This window comes from Ophidiomyces ophidiicola, assembly GCF_022830035.1.
Source record: "Ophidiomyces ophidiicola strain CBS 122913 chromosome Unknown scaffold_4, whole genome shotgun sequence".
Taxonomy (NCBI): Eukaryota; Fungi; Ascomycota; class Eurotiomycetes; order Onygenales; family Onygenaceae; genus Ophidiomyces; species Ophidiomyces ophidiicola.
Genome location: NW_026054644.1, coordinates 201,855 through 226,552, shown reverse-complemented (window position 1 = coordinate 226,552; position 24,698 = coordinate 201,855). Strand labels below are relative to the sequence as shown.

Sequence of the window (24,698 nt, the reverse complement as noted above, 5' to 3'; positions counted from 1 at the left end):
ATAATTCCCCCGGGTGTAATTCTCGGGTATCTCCAGTAGTGAAGATCTATCTTCATACAGCCCTTAGAGGTGAACCCTATCTGCTATTTGTTATACGGTACCGAGTACGGAGTACATGCTCGACTAAAACAAGATAAAGGCATCATCAAATGATTCTCTCCGGGGATTTCTTCTCGCTTCAAGAATATCTTCTTGCTCATAATAACATTAGTCGTTGAGATATTCTGGAGTGATATCTTTCTCGACTACTTTCTCCACTGATGAGTCTTTGGCAGAAACAGGATCGGCCTGCAAAGCCCCCACTGCTTCTACTGGTACCATCCGACAGATAACGATGTCTTCCCCTCGTCTTGCTATGCAAAAACGGGTGTAGCTAAATATATATCAATACTAGAGAGCCGCAAGCTTCCCATATTTGTTGCCGCGGAAGGTTTGATAACTGTCGCTGCACCTACTCAAATTCATGCAGGTTATGCGTCGACGCCTTCACTGGCGAGAACAAGTTGCTAGTACTCCGTAATACAGCATCTAAAAGTGTTATATCCATATATTTCAGCTGATAGCAATACACCCAGCCTAGCCGACTCCTGTTGTTATTGCAGCAAGAATTCAATCTCCCCACGCCCAAGTGTTTTCTACTGTTCTTCAAATCGAGAATCAATCCACAGTCAACGCCCTTGATGAGGTGGAACGGATAGCGGGTAGCCTATATGAGGAATAGATATGTCGCTTTGAGGGACCTCCGAAATCACCTAATAACCATTTAGATTACCGCTATCAACAAAATATTTGATATCCACAGAGATATTTTTTCCAATGCCACGACCACTGGCCCGTGTGCAAAAATAGCCATGCTTTCAACCTTATTCATATAGCAAAGTTCGAAGCCTCCATGGCCTGTGATGGCTAGCCAAGAAGGCTGCGGAGTTATGCACTACTCACAGCAACCTCATCACCCTTGGAAAGTGGGGTAACTAAGTGGACTGGTAGATGATGAATGCATTATTGTTTATTATTGCTCACACCATCATACTGGTTAACTTTTCCATCTTTAGATCTGCGGCGGCCCTGCATAGCATGCTACCTCAGCAAGCCTGAAAAACTTGGTTTCAGCCCTTTTCGTGGGGCCTGCCGTCAAAAGCTGATGGTAGATTTTGTAAATGCCGAGGTTTTCTTTGCGGACGGCGTCTTTTACTGGTGAGTTGTTCACATTACTATGGTCAAGCGACAGACTAAATTCAGGTGTGGATGCAGAACAAGAAAGCCAGGACGCAGCTATCTTTGCTACAGTATTTGTACTTACGTAGGTACTCCGTATAGAGCTTCATATTCACTACCCCTATTATGGGTCCTCCTCATAACATATATAGCTTCAAAAACATCAATATTCACCTTACAAACTAGGCTCTAATGGTTCAGATCTTAGCTATGAAAAAGCAGGAGGTTTTTTTTTAAAAAAAACTCTATTTTAAAGAAGCCCCTAATATGTCAAGCAGTAGCTGCAAAAAATGAACGCCCAAGTCTTTACTAATCAGTATCTAAACGGAATGCCGAATTTTGAACTGTAAAAGAACCAACGCTTAACAGTCAATTTCTTATGACATGAAATCCAGCATGTCTCGAGAAGAACTACGGCGTACATGTGTTCAGAATTGCCCAAAATTCCCCAAAATACTTCATACGTTGCCGTGATTGAACCAGACAAAAGCACTCATAACTCCCCAGCAATCGATGGCAATAATGGAAGATCCCGTCCTTGGTGTTCCGATTGTCAGCCGGTGAGCAACATGTGCAGTAGTGGTGGCCTTGGGCCACGAAGCCCAGCAGATGGCCTTCCTTTTGGCCAAGTGGCTAGCGGGCTTAGCATGCTCTTGCATTGCCTAGGCTCATGTCGTACGCTTCTGCGACTTGCGTTCGAATGCGGCATGTGTGATGGTAGCGGATGGATAACAAGCCAGTCCATCAAGCACTGCTGTGTCACCCAACCCGTTAGCTATCCAAAAAGCCCTGAATACGTTTGCAGACCCGGAATGATAATAATACAACCCTATTGCATCTCTAAATAAAAAGCTAGTGGTTTGGTCGTAAGATGAAAAGAATGTATGTAATTCCAATCACCAGTTCATTGGATGCTAGAGCCAGCTTCAATGCTGCATTCCTTTACTTATGTCTATGGAGATGTAGTGGCGATGTCGGCAAAGCCTTCAGTAGAGAAGGCGTACGAAGAAACGGTTGTTTGTTCTAGGCGCAAATTATTAAAAACACAGTTTCCAACCAAATCCCGGCCGGAATAGCAAAGCCACGCGGAAAACGACGCTGGGTATTTTTATTCCGACATATCTCGCCACTGCAGCCATGGCATTCGCGATCGAGATGGGAAGCCGTGGATAACAGACGTACTACTTTTTCACTGCTGGTGTTAAAGCCACCGTCTCGGTTAAGAGCCCATCCAAGTGGGCTCAGAACTACAATAATGCTGCTATCTACAGCAACTGATTTCTTAACACATTTAAAGTTTCTGCTTCGGGGCATGCCGCACGGTAGGTGTTGGATTGGATCGAGTTTTTTTAAGAAAGAGGAAGAAGGATGATGTCATTCTTTCTGGTACCGCCGGAATTGGTAGTAGTTGCCGCCAATCTATGCGAGACCGTCAGCTGGAAACCAACATACAAGTGACTGGTGTCTGGTTCTAACCATGGAAATCATGTGGTAAGAATCTATTTAAATGGTACGATACCAAAGCAGTATACGACGCATATAAACCTCTACTACGGATATTGAGAGAGGTTAATATGGAAATAGCCGTCGATAATAAATATGAAGCTCATGTTTCGAGAACGAGGGTTTTGAACTGTAATAATTCAATATGGGAGAATGTCAAGTCCTTTCTCCACTAGACATTTCGTTAGTTACATGTACCTTGATAACCGAATTCAGATCGAACTGTGCAGCTGCTTACCCATGACTGTATCCCACCTCACCCTCCCTTCAACATCTTCACTGTCGTCTCTCATGGCCCATAGGTCTTCCAAAAATTCTTTGGCCTTTTTCACATTCCCCATTCCATACTGTGACTCGAGTCGTGAGAGCAACGCACGGACATTCTCCCGGTCTACGTGATTGCATGCTTCGCATCCGGCGGCGAATAAGGGTTGGAGAACGGCAACACCGGGACATGGCCCCTTGGCAAAGTGGATAGCAGAGACACGAAGGATGATTTGGTGCACAGAGGCCTGCACAAGATGGTGAGACAATGGCAAGTTTAGAATCCGCCCTGTATAGGTGAAGGAGGGCCACATGGTGGTAGGTTTCGTCCACCGCGGCAAAGTCTACTCGGTGACGGCTGGACAACGACGCATCAATGTTAGGCCGAAAACGCGGTTCGTGGGAACCTAGCATCGAGGTGATGTTTTCTATCATTCTCAAGCAACGTTCCCGAATCAGGCCATTCGGAAGACCGGGGGTGTCGTCCGTATGGGCGACGGGCTGCCGACTGTTCTCCAAGCCGGACTCCACGGCAAGAAGATTGATATCGCCGAAAATGGGGATCAGCGCCGTGGAGAATCCCGCCAGATCATCGATGGCATCGTGCCCGATAAGACGGCGCAATTGCAGGGCGATCCGCGAGCCTGGGGAGATTGTGACGTTGCCGCTGAGCAAGGTGATAGTTTCGATGGACAGATACCAACGCCACAGCAGCAATGTCGATTCCGCCAGAGGATGTCCGGCCCCTCGGGCGGTGTGCAGGCGATGCGAGATGACGGCGGCGGCGCCGTGCAGATGCGATCGCCACGAGCCGGGGCTACGGCCGTCGGAGACAATGTCAGCGGTGCAGAGGGTTAGGATCGAGGCGATCACGGCATCGGCCTGGTGGGAAGCAGGATGGGCCAGGGCGGTCTGGAGGCAACGCAGACTGGCAGCCTTCAGAGCGTCGAGCTGGGCGATGCTCTGGGACAGGCCGAGGCTGGCGCGGTGGGTGGCGGCCAGGCTGAGGAGGGCGACGAGCAGGTGCGGCGTGCGGGCGGCCAGGGGCACCAGCACGGCACAGTAGGCGCGCTGGATGGCCGGGTGGCATGAGAGCGCGAGCGTGGTGCAGGATATAAAATGGTGCAACAGAAAGCGATGCGGCGCGGGCAGGCCGCCGAACGGGGCGGGCGGTGCCTGCGGAACAGGCGGCGGGCCGGCGGAGCTGTACACGAAAGCCGGCGGGCTCCCTATCGCTCGGTCAGGTCAGTAGGATGTAGAGATGCAGAGATGCAGAGATGCAGAGATGCAGAGGGCGACAGACCCAGCGGCAGCCGCACCAGGGCTGGGTCGCGGCGCAGGCAGTCGCCAAAGCGCGAGCGGCCGAACGGGCGGCCGCCCCACGACAGGCGCAGCGCGTAGTCACAGGCGCGGCCGGCGCGCACACACCGCGAACACGCCGGCCGCTGCTCGTCGCACTTGCGATGGCTCTGCCGGCACTGCGCGCACCCGCCCCGCGATCGCTGCGGCGGAGGAGCGGCAGGCATGGCAGATCCGGACCGCGATGCACTGAGCGGGCGGGGGGCGGTTGACTCAGGTACGGAGTATTAGCCACTTAACCCCGGAGTAGTTAACTTATCGGACGACACAGGAGCACGTGATGATCATGTGACTGAGCGTCTATAATATTGTGTCTAGGTCTGCTCCTAATGAACAAGACAAGGATACTTATAGATGAACATGCTATAACCAAGACTATGGGAAAAATATATGAAAAACCCCTAGCAAACCTCTGCCAGTCTGATAGTTAAAGATAATAAAATTGATATCATGATTGAGAAGAGAAGATGATCAACATGCTTCTGTATCTTTGGCAGTGATGTAGACAGCAAATCTCTTTCTATTAAATAATCAATATTCATGAGCCTCAATTACTTAATGAATTTTTTAAATTTCTATCTAGACAAGATCTTTGTTAAGTCATCTGCAGACATATTATCACTTTCAATTCAGTTAATATTCAATTTCTTATTAGTAACTGCTTGCCATAATCAGTGGTGATGAATTGTCATGCCCACTGTAGACTAGATCTGCTCTAAGAGCTAGTATCTTATTAGTTAGCATAGCTCTAATCTCACTAGTACTTAAAGCCACACTGATCTTCTCTCACAGAAGATCAGCAATGAGTTCTTCTCTTACTGCACATATAGCAATACTACTTTAATACTATAAGTGCAACTTAGTTATCTTTCTTACACTGTAGACTTGATACATTGTTCTTTAGCATCTATTTTATAGACTGTCATCTTACAGTTCTCATCACTAAAAACATGAAACAGTTCATTAAGCTACTTTGTTAGAAAACTTCTTTCTATTCTATCTTCCCAATATCAATGCATTTTATGCAACAACAAACACAATTCCACACTGTTAGATACAATTAGATACTATGACTGAAATCAGAAGTGAAAATAGAAAGAGACAAACAGATGTGAATTCTGACAACAATTCACAGATTGAAGTCTCTATCACTGTCTCTCAGAGAGAACAGATGAGTCAGACTATAGTATCAGAAACTATAGCTGAAACTTCTTTAATAAATAATCAAGAAGTGTCAGTAGTGCAAGTTGAACACTTAATTGACACTTTTAGTAAGTCAATGAATATTGACATCTCAGAGAAAGCAACTTTAAGAAAACAGACATCAGAAGCTGTCATTTTAAATCAGAAGAAGAATATTACAGTTCAGAATCTTCTTCATGATGCAGATCAAATCATCATGAAGCTTAAGATAAAGCTCAATCTCATCAAGAAAAAACAAGAGATTCAAAGATTGAAAAATCTCATTAAGAATAATAAAATCTTCAACAATTCTTCACTGAAGAAAAGAGTTGAATGAAATCAAGAAACAATATTCTCTACATCTTTCTTCAATCTGACACTCAGAATGCAACTGATTTCTTCAGAATTAATCACAGAGAACATCAAAGACACAATAAATGCACAAGTGACAGTGCTGAAAGCACAATGAAAGAACTCTTTCTGCAATGAAAGTGCAAAAGACATAGATTCTGTGCATGCTTCAATCTGAAAAGTGAAAAAAAGATTCATTGCCTGAACTCTCAAGAATTTAGAAGAGTTTATCACTGCCTCTGAAGTCTTTCATCTCTATCAATAGAAATACTTCAAGAACAATGATAAACACAAGATGTTGAAAGCCATTCAACACTTTGAACCAAAGCCATTGATCAAATGATCACATAACTTTAAGAACTCTGAGAAAAGAACCTCATGGAAAGACTTAAAAGCATAATTGAAACATCAAATTGTGGACCCAGAATGTACTCTTAGAAATGCAGAATGTGAATATCTGACACTGATGCAGAAGGAAAATCAAAAAGTGCATGACTTTGTCATGCAATTAGAGACTCTAGAATGCAGACTGAAACACAAATATAATGAACATCAGAGAAAGTCACATCTCTATTCAAAGATGCTCAGTGAAGTATGTGCTGAATATGATAAGTATGCAGATAACTTTGATGCACTTAACTATGACACACTGATACAAAGACTTGCCACTGCAGAGAGAAACATTTCAGAAAAGTACAAGAAATCAAAGCCCAAAACATTTTCTTCATTCTTCTTCCATCAGAAAGATAGTAAGAAAACCTACTACAAAGAGAAGAAAAAGAGCAAGTCATGAAACAATAAAATAGATCAAAACTCAGAGTATGATAATTTCTTGACAGACAAAAGCAGTGGAAAGTGCAAGTTTGATAACAAATCAGTACCATATTGTACTTTCCACAAGCAAAAAGAGCACACAACTGAAGATTGCTTGATTCTGAAGAAACAGAAATTGACAGACATCATGTCAAAAAATGAATAAAAGAGTTCATTAACATTGTGATGATTCTAGATTTATGTAAGAAGTGGTAAAGCCTCATGTCTTTTCTAATTACAGTACAGATTCAATCAGCAACAGAGAAAGAAACAGTTCTGATCTTAGTAGACTCAGAAGCAGAAGCAAACTTCATTGATCAATACTGAGCCAAATCAAAAGAACTGATTAATGACAGAAAATTCTTCAAGCTAGCCAAAGCAATTGATGAACACAAGATACACATCTATGGAACTCATCATCTCACTGTCAGTGCAACTGACAGTAATGAGATTATGCAGTCAGTGAGTCAAGAGTTTGAAAGTGTTGATCTAACTGATTACAATATGATCTTAGACTACTCTTGACTCAAAGAAATCAATTCACTGATTAACTGACAGAAGAACAACTGAACATACTGACAAAACATCTCTGAAGATCTTCAAGAATCAGAGATTATCTCAGCTGAAGAAGCTATGACAGAAGTTATCATAGAGACTCAAACTTATATAATCTTGATTAATGAACTTCCTATCACAGACAATGATTGAGATATCAGCACACTCTACAGCACAAATATTGCAGACACTGCATTGAAATCTCTCAACTATGTTATGTCACTTGCACAAAGTTTCTTCAGAGATAATGCTGGCATTGTAATTAATGGTGCAAATGTTGCAGATTTCATGTTGACATTGTCTGACTACATTACACCATATGCACACATCTTCTCTGAAGAAAATGCTGCCAATCTGTCCAGATCACCAAATACTGAACATGTCATAGATCTGAAGGAAGAAAAGAAATCACCATTCATGCCAATCTATAATCTGTCAGAAACAGAGCTTGCAGTATTCTGAAAATACATAACTGATGCACTGAAGAAGAAATGAATTCAACTCTCAAAGAGTTCAGCTGAGACATCTATACTCTTTGCATTAAAGAAGAATGAAGATCTCAGACTCTGTGTAGACTATAGAGATCTTAATTGCATTACACTAAAGAATAGATATCCATTATCATTAGTTAGTGAAATGTTAGACAGATTGTCTGATGCTAAGATCTACACAAAACTTAATCTCAGAGATGCTTACCATTGTATCTCAATATGTAAAACTGATAGATGAAAGACTGCATTTCACATCTGTTATGATCATTATAAATATAGAGTAATGTCTTTTGGTCTTATCAATGCATCTGTCACTTTTCAAGCTTACATAAATGAAGCTCTTATGGATTTACTAGATGTGTGCTGTGTAGTCTATCTGGATGACATTCTTATATATTCAAATAGTATGGAAGAACATAAGACACACACATGTATGATATTAGAGCACTTGAAGCATGCAGTACTGTTTGTCAAACAATTTAAATGTAAGTTTGTGATGGAAAAAGTCTTCTTCTTGGGATTTGTCATAGAACTCAAGAGTATTTTAATGGAAATGAATAGAGTGTTGAACATTCTAGACTGATCAACTTTCAAAAGCATTAAGAAAGTTCAATTCTTTCTTGAATTTATGAATTTCTATTGCCACTTTATTCATGTCTATTCATGCAAAGCAAATGCACTCTTTGAGCTCACCAAAGGGGATACAAAGAAGAAACAGTGCAACTTTAACTGAACAAAAGACATTCAACACACATTTGAAGAACTAAAAAGAAGCTTTATCTCAGCATCTTGTCTAGTACACTTTGACAACTGATGATGCATTCAGTTAGAACTAGATGTGTCTGATTATGCAGTAGCAGCTATTCTTACACAACTTCAAGAAGATGAACTATGGCATTCAGTTGTCTTCTGAAGTAGAAAACTAATTGACATGGAAACTCACTATGATATTCATGATAAAGAACTTTTAGCTATAGTAGCTGCATTTAAACACTGAAGACACTATCTGAAGAAAAGTCAGAAATCAGTACATGTCTTGTCTGATCATGTCAATCTACAGTTCTTTATGACAATCAAGAGCTTAAACAGACATCAGACAAGATAGGCAGAAGTGCTTAGTGCATATGACTTCATATTACTGCATCATCTGAATAAATTAAACTCAGCAGATGCATCAAGTCATCAATTAGATTATAAAGATGTCTACCATGATGAGACTCTTCTATCTACTCTGCAACAGAAGATCAGACATGGCATTCAACTAGAATGAAATCTAGAGAACAACAAGCAGTTGACTTCTATAGTAAACTGTGTCAGAGTGCATGATCAAACACTAAAAGTGTAAGAAATAAATAAAAACACAGATGTTGGTGCAAATTCTTTCCTTGTGTTGCACTCAATACAGACAATAACATCATCAGAAGACATTAGAGAATCAATTCTTGTGTCAAGACTTATAATTAATGCTGTCATGAAGTCTGAGACAGTCTAAACTAAAATGTCTGAATTCTTAATCTCTCTATTGCTGCAGCTCCAAGAGCTGAACACATTTATGTTCACTTAAAGAAGAGAGATGGAGAAGAAAGATGTCTTCATGACTGAAGATGTAACATAAACAATTTTCAAAGATAATGTGCTATGAGCAAATAATAGAATATATGTATCTAGTCAATCAGCATTAATTAATGAGATTATATGCTCAAATCATGATGACCCACAGAAGAGTCACTTTGAAATGAAATGTATCATTGAAGCCATTCAAGATAAGTACTATTGACATGAACTTATCAAGAATGTAGCAGATTATGTCAAGACATATGATATCTGCCAGAGAATCAAACCCAGAAGACATAAAACACATGAAGAATTAGAAACTATTTCAATGTTTTCACAATTCATGAAGTCAATCTTAATGAACTTCATCACAGAATTATCTTTCTTCAATTGAAGAGACAATATCTTTAATGCCATTCTAGTAGTGGTGGACATCTATACAAAATTCACCCTATATCTACCATGTAGAAAAGACATCAACACAGAAGGCTTAGCAGAACTATGCTATAAGTGCATCTTTACTATCTATGATACATCCAAGAATTTGATTTCTGATAGAGAATTTCTATGTACAAGCAACTATTGATCAATTCTATGCTTCTACTTTAATGCAAAACAAAGATTAAGCACTGCTTACCATTCTCAAACAGATGGTCAAACAGAAAGACAAAATCAAACTCTGAAACATTACTTATGAGAATTTATTAATTATCATCAAGATGATTGGGTGCAATGACTATCTATGGCTCAACACACATACAAGCAATCAAAACATAGCTCAATGAGAGAAATATCAGCAGTTGCATTAATGAGATATAGATCAGAATTATGTATAAATGTGGACAAATCATTGGAACACATGGCTTCAAAAGCCACAGAAAGGGCAGAGTCATTGCAAAAGATGTGCAAATGTCTTGAAAAAACACTTTATGTTGCCCATGAAGCACAGAAAAAGTATTATGATTCAAAGCACATATCATAAGTATTCAACATAGAAGAATGGGTACTTCTCAATGCAAAAAACTTAAGCATGCTTCATTCAGCCTGAAAACTGGACCACAAGTATATAGAATCATTTGAAATCATTGAAAAATGGGGGAAACAATTCTATAAGCTCCAATTACCACCCTCATTTAGAAGTATTCACCCAATATTTCATATTTCCATGCTAGAGAAATACAATAAAAGGGAAAATAAATTATCACCACCAGGTTCAAAACTGATGAATGGTCATGAAGAATATCAAGTAGAAGATATTCTGAACAAACAGATACACAAAAACAAAATTGAATATCTAGTCTGTTGGAAAGAATGGAGACCAGAAAATGACATCTGAAAATCAGAAGAACATATTCAGAATACAGAAGCACTAGACTTCTTTGAACAACAAGAAACACTCAAAGAAGAATGTCCAAAAAAGTGCTGATGAAGAAGAAAAACAGCATAATTGCTGCAAAAAACACAAGAAAGTACTTCATGTTGCATAAGAAATATGAAAAATGAACCTTCCAAAGACTTTTGTTCTTATTATTCAATGAAGAAAAGAAAAAGAAGTGTAATGAAAGACTTCTTCATTAATTAAACATTCAAAAATGGTCACTATGTGGACTTAAGAAACTAGATACAGAAAAAAGCACTGAAGCACACAAAAAACAACTCTTTTTTAAGCTGAAGCTCAATTTTTCTGAGAGTCAGAAATCTTCTGCTCATCATGAATGATGACACAGACAGCATAATGGGCAGCACAGTGGGCAGCAGCAGTGTGAGCAGCTTAACAGATAAAACAGTGAGCATAATGAGCAAAATGACATTTTAAATGTGTCTGCACTGACTTAATCTGCTTTCTCTCTTCTCTCTCTTCTCTGACTCTACTCCTCTGCAAATGCAGAGAGGCATCAGAGATGACTGCAGATAGAGATAGTGCAGACACACAGACTTTTGCTGCTGACAGAACTCATTTACAGATGACAGTCTCACATCTGATATTAACTGTGACAGCAGCTTCACAGACCCAACATCTTTCAATATCAATCAAAATAGTCATACACACACACTCACTGCAGTGTCTTGCAGCAGAAGCAGTCAGATGTTGCATCTTGCATCAGAGATTTAAATGCTCAGTGAAGATGATTATGCTCAATCTATCAGCATAATAGATCAGATTTCATAAATCAGAAATTCACTGAAGCCCACTCTTTAAATCAACAATCTAAAGTCTGTATCAGTAAGAAACAGAACAATCTAGATGTCAGAAGTGCATGAAACTTAATAAATTCTAGAGTGTTGAGGCAACTTAGTGCTGAAAACACATCAATGAGTGACCATCAAAAATCTTCACACACACAAAAGATATAGAGTTCTTACTAAGATACATAGACAGTGCACTCTCTGACACACTTCATAACAGCAGCATTCAGGCATAATAACACATAAGTTGTCAGAATTGATAAGCAGAGGAAGGCAGCAGAAGTACAGAGTGTGACTACATCAAAATTAATTAGTAAATATTCACATAAATTCAAAAATCAAGACACCAAAAATGCTGTGAAGAACATAAACAAAAGTAAAAGTGAATATATCACAAAAGATTAATGCTAACAGTAAATAGCATAGACAAGTCAAGAGTCATTAGTGAAATTAAAATAACAGTAGCAAATGCTACTGTGCAATAATGTTGTGAATCAATAACTCACAACACATAAAAGTAAAATCTCTGTCATATCACTTAGCATCAACAAGAGTATCAAAATGACACAAACAGATCAATTCAGTACTCACACAACATGAAGAATGATGAGCAGCAAGACAGTGCAGCAAGAGAAGCAGTGAGACATAATGATATAATGATGTGACAATGCTTAAGTGAAGAAAGAAGAAGAAAAAGCTCACATGCTGATGTTATTGATATTCACTAAGTATTAGTGTCACACTAACACTGATGACTACACAATCATCAATCATACTAATGCTCACACTAATGCTGATGATGCAGCATCACTAATTATTCAATCAGCACTGATGCAACAAAATGCTGACATCTGATTGACACTGATGTAACAAAACATCAACACTGCATCTCAATGCTGTAACACTGTGAGCTTCATCCACATCAACACTCAATGCTATTGCAAATTATTAACCATACACTTTAATATTTCAAAATTAGAATATCAATAGCACAATCTGATGCTTAATTATATCACTATGCTACATTTTAGAATCTCAAGAACAATGTCTACAAGAAAGAGAGACAATTGTCATGCTCACTGTAGACTAGATCTGCTCTAAAAGCTAGTATCTTATTAGTTAGTGTAGCTCTAATCTCACTAGTACTTAAAATCATGCTGATCTTCTCTCACAGAAGGTCAGCAATGAGTTCTTCTCTTACTGTGCATATAGCAATACTACTTTGATACTATAAGTGCAACTTAGTTATCTTTCTTACACTGTAGACTTGATACATTGTTCTTTAGCATCTATCTTATAGGCTGCCATCTTACAGTAGTGCAGATGGATATAATCACAATATAAGTGAACCACTCACCTATCTTCATTATAATCTGAAGCAAACTGTATGAGATCAACAGACATCTTCATGAACAGATGTGTAGATCTTTCTGATGATGTTCTGCATATAATTTGCTTTGCTTTTGAAAGAGCACAAGATCTGCACTTCACTGTTAGAGAACCCCAAGAGATCTTTGCAAATTTCATGTTGATAGACATCTTCAGAAGATGAGTTAGAGACTTTCTTTCTAGATAATCAAGTCTTAAATGCTAAATATTCATTGTTTCTAGAAAACTGAAGATCAATGCTGTCAATGATTTTTTAATCAAATCTCTGCTCAATGAGACAGTAAAAACACTCTTTGTTATACTGTCTGTTGCAATGTTAATAGATCTGTATTCAATGACCATTTTTCTTTCTTTAACAGTCAAATTGAACAAGATATCTCTTGTGCTGGCATAGTAAACTGTAAGAGACTTGTTGTCCAAATAACAATTCTTTGCACACAGCAACCCATACACTACTAGATTTGTATGAAAGCCAGAAACATAGAGAACATTCTTTAGTAATATCTTGCCAGCATCTGTCAGTGTTTGAATATAAACTTCAACATCACTGTATCTGTGAATTTTACAATGAGTATTTTCAACAAGCACAATATCTGAAGAATCAGTGTTCTGATAGTTTTGAAATCTTGTAAAATCATTGCAAATATGTGCATCTGCACCCTCATCCAATATGAAGCTGTTCCATAATGAATAGAGTTCATATTTATTGCTCATGTTAGTGAAGTTAAAAACTGTTATGAAAGCAAAGATAGTTGGATTAGAAGATGTTTTGACAACAGCTTTGTTAGCATCATCTTCTGTTGCATTACTTAAAGCATCAATTTCTTCATTAGCATTTAAATTCTTTGATTTCTTTCAATTTGCAATCTTTTTCTTTAATTTTCTTTCATTCACTGGATTCTTCAATGCTTTCTTGACCTTATTATCAATTTTTGGATCCAGTTTCCAGTCTGTTGGTTGAACAAGTGGATTAAAATATGGACAGTATGCCCAATCATGTTGCTCTCTGCAAAGACATGCAGAGTTCATACTTTCAGTATTCTCTCTCAATGACTTATTTTAAACTATCTTTTTGATGGAGTATGCTGACAGCTTATTCTGTTGATCTGGCTCAGAATTCTTCTTTAATGTCTGCTGAAATATTTAAATATGTCTATAAACATTCAGCTCATGCTTTCAATTCAAATTCTCTTCAGTTAGAAGCTTTGACAGATATATATAGAAGAACTTTCTGTAATTCTGAAAGATTGCTCTCAGAAATTGTTTGAAGACAAAAGATTCATGAATATATTTACACATATCATACACAGTAGTTCAATTTAATGCTTCTTTGTAGTTCAGTAAATATGCTTCAATTACTTAATTCTTTGACTCATCTTCTAGAATTTTGAATCTCTCTACTAGTCTAGCTTTCAATTGAGAAGCATTCATCACATTTTTAGTATATAGAGTCTTCAGATGTTCTTTTGCAGTAGCTTCTACATCACTCAATTTACTTATTGTAAGAATTCTCAGAGACAGATCTATATAGTCTTTTATTGTCTTCTATAGCTCTTGCATTGCTAAAATTCTCTTCTTTTAAGTTCTGTATCAATCTCTTTGCATATTTCTTGCATGTTTTGTATTCACAAAAGTTGTGATTTCTTTGATTTTCTCAGAAGAAAGAAAATTCTCTATAATGAATTCTCAAAGTTTGGAATGCATTTCTTTTGTTGAATTGATGTATGGTCACAATTGATGAAGATTTGCTAAATGCTTAATGTCTTTGATTCATTCTTTTCAATCATCAGAGCTATTCAGCATAACAACTCTTCTAGACAATTTGTTCATTTTTAATTAATTATTGAAGTGAGATGTTGATTCTAGATTATGATTTTCTGTAGACTTAGATTGATAAATATATAGATGTGTTAGATCTCTGTGAACTTCACAATTAAAATTTAAGCTTAAATAGAGAATTCAATGTATGATCTCAAGATACTTAATAGTAATCTCTATTTATATGAATAACAAGAGTGAAATAAAGTATCTTGAATGTATCTTTAGATAATAATCAAATTCTTGAAAGAGTCTGGGCTCATAACTATCAGACAACACAGAAGCATGTGATGATCATGTAACTGAGTGTCTATAATATTGCATCTAGATCTGCTTCTAATGAATGAGACAAGAATACTTATAGACAAACATGCTATAATCAAGACTACAGGAAAAATATATGAAAAACCCCTAGCAAATCTCCATCAGCCTGATAGTCAAAGATAATGAAATTGGTACCATGGTTGAGAAGAGGAGGTGGTGAACCTATGGTTCTCCAGTTCCTCCTTTGGAGACCTGGTCACCTGACAAGTCACCTGACTCCTGCTCAACATAACTGCTAAGGTTGCTACTTAGTCAGCTAGTTAGCTAACTAACTAGTTAATTAGCTAGCTGACTAACAGTCCGCTACCCGTGACCCTGCCAAGCCGCCTGCGATCAATCAACGATCGAACCGCTTCACCCCCGCCCGCCCCGCCGAGCCAGCTCCTCCAGCGCGTCGTCCTCCCCGCGAACAACGCACCGCACAGGCCGAACTTCAGGCATCTTTCTCTCGTACCTGTTCCGGTAGATCTGCAGAGACATCGCATCATAAGGATCGATGCGGCGGGCATGCTTTTCAGCTTTAAAACGCAGCGTCTCAGTCATAGATGTCCTCATTCGCCCGCGGACTCGACAGTAAACAATCAATGTACCGGTGGACTTGAGCGTCCGAAACCTGAAATATATTGTAGTGTCCCACAAGCGTTTCAACCGCTAAGTCACTGGAGAGTAGGCCGATCATTGTGAGAAGCTGTGTAGGGCAAGCAGCTTGACTATGGCATTGCTCATATACCTATAAGAGACAACAGGTACATTGGTTGGAATTCGACCGGCAGATGAGTCAGGTGACACAAACGGGGTGTAGAATAGGATTATCAGATCAAGAATAGTACTGCTGCCTATACTCTAGATTCGTTTTTCGAGTTAGAGCACACATGTGGCACATATACATAGCGATTCAGGCTGCGAGCATAGAGCGGAAAAATCGTTGACGAATACATCGAATAAACACGTTCCAGATCTGGAACCTTGCTCACAAATACCCTGCAGACTTTCAACGTAGGACCATACAGATAACCACGCTATACTACAGCGTCGACATTTTTATGCTGCTTGGCGGCCGAGCTTTCACCAAGCCGTATGAAATAACTAGCCCGATCTTCTGCGAAGCCGATATTTAACAAAAAGGGCAAAGCGAATGGCGTAGACGTTTATCAGGAGCGGCTATACTACCGGCGAAGAGCCCTGAATATCACACAGCTACAGCTTCTTCCTCACCTTCATCGTCACTACTGTCGTGTCCCGGTAAATGCCTAGGAAACCACCCATAGTCCGCGAAATCGACGCGATATTCGCCCATGCTGTTGCGCTCCACTGCGATACCTTCCGCCTCGAGCGCCGCCGCCTGTCGCGCGGCCGATCCCGGGCCTCTGACGATAGCGCGTAAGTACGAGTTAGAATGCCCATCCACGAGAGAGAGAGGAAAAATGCTGAAGGGGAGTATTTTTTGCTGGTGCAAAACGAAAATGAAATCCCACAGCCCGAGCGCGCACTCACCGCGGCGAGATCATGCCCTTCGAATTGATCACCCTCTGCCACGGCACGTTGCCGTTGTGATACAGCTGCTGTTGCTGCTGCTCATCGTCGCTCTCCGGTGGCAGATACTTCAAGCACATTCCGACCTGGCGGGACCGTTGTGCTTCATCCCACAACAAGCATTAGTCAGGCTCGGAGAGACAGAGTGAGAGGGTACGTGGTTTCACGGCGAAAATTCTGCACATACGCTCCCCGAGTAAACGCGCAATATGTCCGTAGGACGTAACCTTGCCAGGCGGGATCTCCTGGACCGCGGCGTAGACGGCGTTGAACCACCACTCCGCCTCATCCGTGCGAGGCATGGTTGCGGTCCCTCAGCACTGGGGGAAGCCAAACTGCAGGGCGAGGTTGATGAGATACCGGTTTTATGTTTATCCGGAGGGTTCTGAAAGCGGCCCGTTTTATCTTGTTAGGAAAATGTTTGTCAGAAGATAATGGGCTATTAAGAGAAAAGACTGCTCTAAAAATTCCATACTCCAGTGAGTGATCCAACTAGATACACAACCCTAAGATGTAGCCCATACGCTTCCCGTATCAGTCCCTAGATCTGAACCTCACCGCCCTTTGAAACAATGGCGTTCTGATATGGAGCTGGAGGGACGGAACAGGGGCGATACAAAATGTGCAGGACAAGCGCGCATAGCCAACCTAGAGAATACTGCCAATCAAGATGAAGACAAGGACAAAATGAACGGAAGGATAAGCCCAGACAGGTACGTCCGTAACTGCAAGCCCTGGTTAAGACCGAAAACAACGCCGTGAATGTAAGGACACCAAGGGAAACATGGACCAGGGAAAACCGTGCATAGAATAAACAGGTATCAAGACTTTGTATATTGGATTAGCCACCGCCCATAACAACACATCGTGCACTGTCCTAACCACCCAAATTTCCTTCCCATAAGTATCCGCCTATTTCTTTCCCTTTGCTGGGCGTTTCAAAGGTACTACTTCGTCTTCCTCATCCTCCGTATCGTCTGGGAGCACACTGATGGGGATCTTAAGCCGGCTTGCCACTTCCTTAACAACTCGCACGCGGTGGTCGAGAGTGGCATGGCCGCCGGCGGCCACGGCGATGTCGTCGGGGGAGACGGTTTCGTCCACCAGCGACGCGATGGCGGGCGAGAGGATCTGCAGGTTGGCCAGAGACAGGTGGTAGTTGACTATGGCGTTGGTGACGAGCTCGGAGCGCACGGACATGGCGGTCTCGACCTGGTCCATTTGCGACAGGAGCCCTTGCTGCTTGGCCTGGGAGCATTTAAGGGCGGCTTGAAGCTGGTCGACTTCGTACTGCAGCTCGACGATCTTCTCGCTGTCCTTTTCGTCGCGGAGGAGGACGAGTTTGGATGGCTTGATGTGCACCGTCTCATTCTCTTCACTGCGCTTTCGTTTGCTACTTGATGTAGATGCATCCGGCGACAATAGAGTCATGTCTTCCATGGGCCGTCCGCAACTTTGATGCGTCCAGAATAACGGCCTGGTGGCCATGGACTTGTTTTCTCCCTGTTTCCATGGGCGGCGATTCTTTTTGACTTTCCCATCGCCATTGAAGTCTCCCGGCCAGTATACCCCGAGCAGCTCTTTCGACATATTGCCTTTAGATGCCCAGGACACGAGGGCAGACACCTGTTCGTCAGAGAGCAGCCGGTAGAAGGGGGGAAGGTTAGTCGAGGCGAGAAGCGGCTCAGGTATAACATGTCTAAACAGCGGGAAGCAGTCAAAGTCCAGGGTAGCGATGCCGTCCATCCAGTCAGGGCCTTCGCGGTTGCACACAACGTTACTCATTAGGAAGCGGGGGAGCCGAGCGGCCCGATTGGCGCGACTAGACATGGCAAAGACAAAGGAGAGGAGCGGCTCGATGGAATGTAATGGCCCAGAGGTGCGGTAAAGAGTTAACTACGCGGAGCCAGAAGGACGGGGACGGACGCAGTAGTGCGTAAGAAGGAAAGATGAAAACTCCCTTGCACAAAAGGGTTCCTGACGAGGACAAAGTGAGCAAGCCCCAAAGAGCTTGTAAGAATTTGAAAAGTGAGGTTACTACAAGCTGGACAGAGGAGGACAAGGAGGGCTGGGCCACGCAGCGCAAAAGCAAAAGGGTATATCAATAGTAGCCGTAGGGTGTAGCCTTGATTCACGCAAAAAAGGTTTGTTTGTGTTGTAGATGGCAATATATGGGAGTAAACACAAACAGGGGACCAGCAACGGCTATAGCTCGATTACTGTGGCTCCACCTGTGAGCGTGCCGGAGCCCCTGGGGTCCATGCAGGCAGCATTGACCATCCAGCCCTCTTGGCCCAGGGCCCTCTGGCCGCCCCAGATGCGCGTCCAGACGATGGCCTTTCCCACTCCCCAGACTACGGCGAGGGCGTCCCTCCAGGCCCACCAGACGCTGAATATGTCCCGCCACCACCCGCCATACACGAGCCAGCCGACGGCGGAGCGTTTCCCGCGCTCCCAGATGTAGCCGGGCTCGCGGCGGCGCTCGGCCATGCGCTCCAGAGCGCGCTGCGGGGCGTCGTAGTACACGGGCTCGACGCCGCGGCCGGCATGGGCGTGGCCGAAGACGTGCAGGGCGGGGTGGGTGCGCCAGGCGGCGGCGAGCAGGAACGGGCAGCCGACGCAGTGCGGGAAGACGTCGCGGTGGTGTAGCGGTGGGCTGTGCGAGACCAAGATGTCGGTGGCGGGCGGGATGGGGTGCGGCCACGGATCGGTGCGGGCGCTGGGCGGGTACTGGAAGGCGTGGTGGGCGGAGTTCGCGTCGGGCACGAGCTGCGGCACCTGCGGCACGCCGTGCACAGTGAAGGAGCGCGGGCGGGCGTCGGGGGCCGGCTGCACGGCGACGGTGACGGAGGTGTTCTGCAGGTAGTGGATGGCGCCCCAGTCAATGGCAGAGTGCGCGGCGGTATCGCAGGCGGCGTCGTGGTTACCGGCGACGACGAACTTGTGGGCGTGCGGCAGAGAGTTCAGCCAGTCGACGGCGCGCTGGATCTCGGCCACGGAGCCGGCGTTGGCCAGGTCGCCGGCGTGCACGAGCAGGTGGCCGTCGGGCACGTCGTGTACGGCCAGCGTGTGGGTGTCGGCCAGGCACACGACGCGGACGGGCGGCACGGCGGGCGCGCGCGTGTACGGCGGCGGGCGCAGGGCGGCCAGCAGCGCGTGCACGGGGCGCAGCACGAACAGCAGCGGCGACGCCAGCACGCGCGCGGGCAGCGACGGCGGGTCGAAGGCGCCCATCGTGCGCGGGAGCGGGCGGCGGGCAGCAGGCGGTGGGCGGAGGGCGGAGGGCGGAGCGGCGGGGAGGGAAGGACGGCGGAATGGAGGGAGCGGCGGAAATAGCCAGCCCGCCAGCCCAGCGAGAGGACTAGCTACTTTCGACCTAGTTCGCTACCTAACTAAGCCTACCTAGGCGGCCACGCCCGGTTTGCCGCCGCCCGCCAAGCTCGCCGCCGTCTCGCCCGCCAACTCTGCCCCGTTCGTCGGGCATCGCTCGTCCACGCCCTCGCTTGCTCGCCATCGCCGTGCTCCCTCGCCGGCTGCTCTGTGTCTGCACGTCTCCGTACGCTGCTTGCCTGCTGCACTCTGCCTCCTCCGTGCCCTCGATCTCACTCACTGCTGTCTGTCGTCCTCGCCCGCCGCTTTCTAGCCGCCCGCGCCTGCGTTGCTGCCCACCCCCAACGCGCCCCTCGCCGCCTGCGCCGCCCCTCCAGTCTCGCTCCCGTCCAGTGATGGCCTGCTAGCCACTGCCCGTGCTGCTTTCGGTGCTTTCAGTGCTGCTGCTGCTGCTGTTGCTGATGCTCGTTGCGCGGGGCTCCCTCACCCATCGCTAGTTCGTTAGTTATACCCAACCACCACCACCACCATCACCGCCAACATCCACAACCATCACCACCACCGCCACCTCCACCACTACCACTACCCACCACCTCCCCCTCCCACCCAGACCACGTCAACACCCTCGCCTAGCCCTGCGTCCGGCTGATGGATGGAGTTCGCCTGGCCAAGGCTGCTGGCATCTCCTCCAACCACATGGCGAGCGCCGGGAACTTCCTCAACGCCGCAAACGGGCACCTGGGCAAGAAGCGCCGGAAGGCCGACCTGAAGCCCATCATCACCGAAGAGCCTGCCCATCTGTCGCCCAGCGCTGCCGCTGCCACCGCCATGCCCGCGTCGTCGCAGAGGTACGTCCTTGCCCTGTCTGAACGCGCTGCCACCCAAGCAAGCAGTGCATCCGTGTACCCGCTGGCTTGACTCTCCTCCCCTTGCCCCTACTGCTGCTTCGCTCATGCTACCCCAGACCAAGACTGACCTGCCTGCTGCTTCCAGCTTCCATCGCCCTGCCCCGCCCGCCCAATCGCCCTCCTCGTCCTCGTCCGCGTCCGCCGACGAGCTCGCTGAAGCTACCGCCGACGAGGAAGATTCGGAAGACTACTGCAAGGGTGGCTACCACCCCGTCCATGTGGGCGAGGCCTACAACAATGGCCGCTACATCATCCTCCGCAAGCTGGGCTGGGGCCACTTCTCCACCGTGTGGCTGTCGCGCGACACTACCATGAACAAACATGTCGCCTTGAAGGTCGTGCGTTCCGCCGCCCACTACACCGAGACCGCCGTCGACGAGATCAAGTTGCTCCAGAAAATCGTCGACGCCAATCCCAACCACCCCGGCCGCAAACACGTCGTCAGCCTCCTCGATTCCTTCGAACACACCGGCCCAAACGGCGTGCACGTCTGCATGGTCTTCGAGGTCCTGGGCGAAAACCTACTAGGCCTGATCAAGCGCTGGAACCACCGCGGCATCCCCATGCCCCTCGTCAAGCAGATCACAAAGCAAGTCCTGCTGGGCTTGGATTACCTTCATCGCGAGTGCGGCATTATCCACACTGATCTGAAGCCAGAAAACGTCTTGATCGAAATCGGTGACGTCGAGCAGATCGTCAAGACCTATGTCAACGAGGACGAGGTACAGAAGGAGAAAGAAGACAATCGCAATGGCCGTCGGAGGCGACGCACGCTGATCACCGGCAGCCAGCCGCTCCCAAGCCCCCTCAACGCAAGCTTTACCGGCACCGATCCTTTCAAGGGTCATTCTCCCGCACAGACCAGTTTACAACAAGCATTACATGATTCTCCAGGTGGGGACGCGCTTCATTCTATTCTTGCTGTCCCTATGGCTTACTGACTACCGTCTTTGATGCAGCCACACCCTCTACTCTCTCGATGAGAGATCGTCTTGGGATTAAAGACCCAGACAGACTTGCCGATGAGAGACAAAAACAGCGAGAAAAAACAACGTATGTCACTACATCTGTTATTGTATTGATGGTATTCATCGACTAACCACTTCTAGCGAAATCTTGGAGCGAGAGGTCTCCGGTATATCACTGGAACGAAGCTCCTCCCCAAAACAGATGGACGACCTTAACATCGATATCATCTCTGTCAAAATTGCAGATCTTGGCAATGCTTGCTGGGTTGGACACCATTTCACTAACGACATTCAAACACGCCAATATCGGTCACCTGAGGTAATTCTAGGAGCAAAATGGGGTGCTAGCACGGACGTCTGGAGCATGGCCGCCATGGTACACACCCCCCAATATTCGCTTATCGCTCATGCGGCATTCCTAACATTTTCTAGGTTTTCGAACTAATTACAGGAGATTATCTCTTTGACCCCCAGTCTGGCACCAAATACGGTAAAGACGACGACCACATTGCTCAAATAATCGAGCTTCTTGGCCCCTTCCCCCGATCCCTATGCCTTTCAGGCAAATGGTGTCAGGAAATTTTCAACCGCAGAGGTGAACTCCGCCACATCCATCGGCTTCGCCACTGGGCTTTACCCGACGTCCTCCGAGAAAAATACCACTTCGATGCCGAGGAAAGCAAATATATCTCGGAATTCTTAACACCCATGCTAGAGCTTGTGCCTGAAAGACGCGCAAATGCCGGTGGTATGGCGAATCACTCCTACCTCAAGGGCACAAAGGGGATGGACCATATCCTGTTAGACGTTCCAGTTGGAAGTAAAGGAGAAGGCATTGTAGGCTGGGCGTCAGAAGTAAAGAAGAGATAGAGAGACCTTTTGTGCGCTGCTCCTGTTTTTGGTGTCCAACCGCTCTTGTGTCTTGTCTTACGTTTATTCTCAACCCTTGAATGCTCTTTTTTTAATCCCCATTTATTGACTCTAATCGCAAGCTGTACCCTGGTGGCCCCTTGTTTCTGGATCTTTCGCTATTGCAGAAAGGTGAATATTCGCAAACACACCCTCTCTCTCTCCCTTACCCAAACGTTCACTTTTCCATCTATACCTCACTGAGGTGGTTGTTTTAACTTGTCGCTCCCTTCGTCCACCCTCCCCCCGCTGTTCAGGTACCACGTCGCGCCGAAAGGCGACCAAGATAGATAGATCTAGTTATTCGATGATGCTTTTTGAGAGCCCACCTATGGGTGTTAAATTTTTGTGAGTTGCAATATGGTATGCACATAGTGTCAAAGTACTCTGGACGGCATCTGTTGGACTCTGGGTGTTTTCCTTCTTCCTGTCAGCCCAATGGATGTGCAAATAATCGCGCGGGGGTGGTCAGCTACGACAGATTCACGTTTATGTGCTGATTCTATTCCCTATTTGTCGGTGTTTGGCTTTTCTCTTTTGCACTCCAACCCAAAAGGCTTCTATAAATCCAAGACCTCGCGGTATGGTCGGCATACAAACAAGATGGCATTTAGACTACAGCGGACTGCAGTATGGCCTTGAATAAATAATAAAAAAAGACCCTTTTGAAGTTTCAATAGTCATTTAGTAGTGTCCTATACCGTAGAACCAGAACAATGTCGATTTTTATATACGCCTCCAAACGCCAAACGAAACGCAACCCACGCAGCAACTGAACAAGAACTTGAAAGAAGACACCTAATCATGCACAAATCATTCATCCATCTGCCACGCATATGCTAGCCCCTCGTTTCTCTCCCTCCTATTCCTGGCATCGAACCACTGCCTTTCAAACCCATTACCCCGATCCACCCCATCCCACCTATGCCCCGGGCGAATCCCATATCGATTCGGCGGCGCCGCACCCTCATACACCTTCTTCGCTGGCCCTGCACCCGCTCCCCGCACACCTCCACGCTTCGTCGGCTTGGTCAGAAACTGCGCCGCGGGGTCATTCCACCTCTCCCTGGCCCGCAGCTCATCGTTCATCTCCTCGTCGTCCGCCGTTCGCGCCAGCGGCATGAACTTGGCCTCCTCGACCATCTTCCGGCGCTCCGCGCGCTCCTGCCGCTGCACGTCGCCCGTCAGCGCCTCCTTCTCCGCCGCCGCCTTCGCCGCCGCGTCCTCGGCCGCCTTGCGCGCCTCCGCCCGCTTCATCGCCACGTTGATGATGCGCCCGGACGCGTCGCGGTATATCGTCTCGGCGTCCGCGCCCTTGGCCGCCTTGCTGCGCAGCGAGGCCGCGTCTTTGGCGTGTTTGCGTGCTTGCGCGGCGACCATCGCCGCCGTTTGTGCCGCCGTTTGGAGCCCCGCGCGCGCCCCGGATTGCATGCGCAGAGCTGCTTCGCCATCGGCGTCGTCGGGCTCGTCGTTTTCAACTACCAGGGGCTTTTCGTCGTCGTTTTCGTTCTGCGCGGCTCGTTCAGCGGCGGCGGAGGCAAGGACGGCATCGGCGGCCATTTGTTCGGCGCTGCTGGGTGCCGTTGGGCCGGAGACGGTTTTCCATTTTGATTGCGATTTTTTGAATTCTCTCGAGGGCCCAGCGACTGTGTATCCTAGTTCGTCGTCGTCTCCAAATTCTCGTCGGGAATGCGGCTCTCCAGCAGTCGTGGAACGGAGGTCTGGTGGATCGTCGTCTGCGATTATCAGGCCGTCTCCGCCGGCTGACTGTTCCGCATGTTTATTCTTTTTGCGCTTCTTTTTCGGCCGGTCAGGCGTAGGTAACGAGTCTGCAGTGAGATACTTCTTGGCCAGGTAGTCGGCGAGAGACATGATGCCTGGTTCTCTACGAGTCCGCCAGCAGCTGTCCCAATGCGCTCCCACTAGAGGTCATATGATTAGTTACATAAGCATTTTTCGGGCCATCAACGTATGGAGTAAAGCTGTGATGCATACGGAGAGCGTAGGCTGATATCTTGGTTGTCCATTATCTATGATCTAAA

General features: G+C 45.5%; 7 protein-coding genes across 7 annotated transcripts; 2 read left to right on the top strand and 5 right to left on the bottom strand.

Moving 5' to 3' along the window:
• Window positions 1-2,861: 2,861 nt before the first annotated feature.
• On the bottom strand, window positions 2,862-3,299 carry LOZ57_001502 (uncharacterized protein; the record flags this gene model as incomplete). Its single annotated transcript, XM_049250590.1, has 2 exons — window positions 2,862-2,893; window positions 2,960-3,299. 2 exons carry the CDS (start codon window positions 3,297-3,299, stop codon window positions 2,862-2,864), a joined length of 372 nt encoding a protein of 123 aa, XP_049110174.1.
• A 62-nt stretch (window positions 3,300-3,361) lies between these two features.
• Window positions 3,362-3,843, top strand: LOZ57_001501 (uncharacterized protein; the record flags this gene model as incomplete). Its single annotated transcript, XM_049250589.1, has 2 exons — window positions 3,362-3,380; window positions 3,428-3,843. The coding sequence occupies 2 exons, from the start codon at window positions 3,362-3,364 to the stop codon at window positions 3,841-3,843; spliced, it is 435 nt and encodes a 144-aa protein (XP_049110173.1).
• Window positions 3,844-16,197: 12,354 nt separating this feature from the next.
• atl1 (Alkyltransferase-like protein 1) lies at window positions 16,198-16,843 on the bottom strand (the record flags this gene model as incomplete). The annotated part of the gene is made up of 3 exons (XM_049250588.1): window positions 16,198-16,375; window positions 16,503-16,644; window positions 16,729-16,843. 3 exons carry the CDS (start codon window positions 16,841-16,843, stop codon window positions 16,198-16,200), a joined length of 435 nt encoding a protein of 144 aa, XP_049110172.1.
• Window positions 16,844-17,453: 610 nt separating this feature from the next.
• On the bottom strand, window positions 17,454-18,371 carry LOZ57_001499 (uncharacterized protein; the record flags this gene model as incomplete). The annotated part of the gene is made up of 1 exon (XM_049250587.1): window positions 17,454-18,371. One exon carries the CDS (start codon window positions 18,369-18,371, stop codon window positions 17,454-17,456), a length of 918 nt encoding a protein of 305 aa, XP_049110171.1.
• Window positions 18,372-18,746: 375 nt separating this feature from the next.
• On the bottom strand, window positions 18,747-19,775 carry LOZ57_001498 (uncharacterized protein; the record flags this gene model as incomplete). The annotated part of the gene is made up of 1 exon (XM_049250586.1): window positions 18,747-19,775. The coding sequence occupies one exon, from the start codon at window positions 19,773-19,775 to the stop codon at window positions 18,747-18,749; it is 1,029 nt and encodes a 342-aa protein (XP_049110170.1).
• Window positions 19,776-20,567: 792 nt separating this feature from the next.
• On the top strand, window positions 20,568-22,617 carry SKY1 (serine/threonine protein kinase, CMGC; the record flags this gene model as incomplete). Its single annotated transcript, XM_049250585.1, has 5 exons — window positions 20,568-20,719; window positions 20,865-21,673; window positions 21,739-21,832; window positions 21,889-22,123; window positions 22,180-22,617. 5 exons carry the CDS (start codon window positions 20,568-20,570, stop codon window positions 22,615-22,617), a joined length of 1,728 nt encoding a protein of 575 aa, XP_049110169.1.
• Window positions 22,618-23,469: 852 nt separating this feature from the next.
• CWC26 (Pre-mRNA-splicing factor cwc26) lies at window positions 23,470-24,528 on the bottom strand (the record flags this gene model as incomplete). Its single annotated transcript, XM_049250584.1, has 1 exon — window positions 23,470-24,528. The coding sequence occupies one exon, from the start codon at window positions 24,526-24,528 to the stop codon at window positions 23,470-23,472; it is 1,059 nt and encodes a 352-aa protein (XP_049110168.1).
• Between the last annotated feature and the right edge of the window lie 170 nt (window positions 24,529-24,698).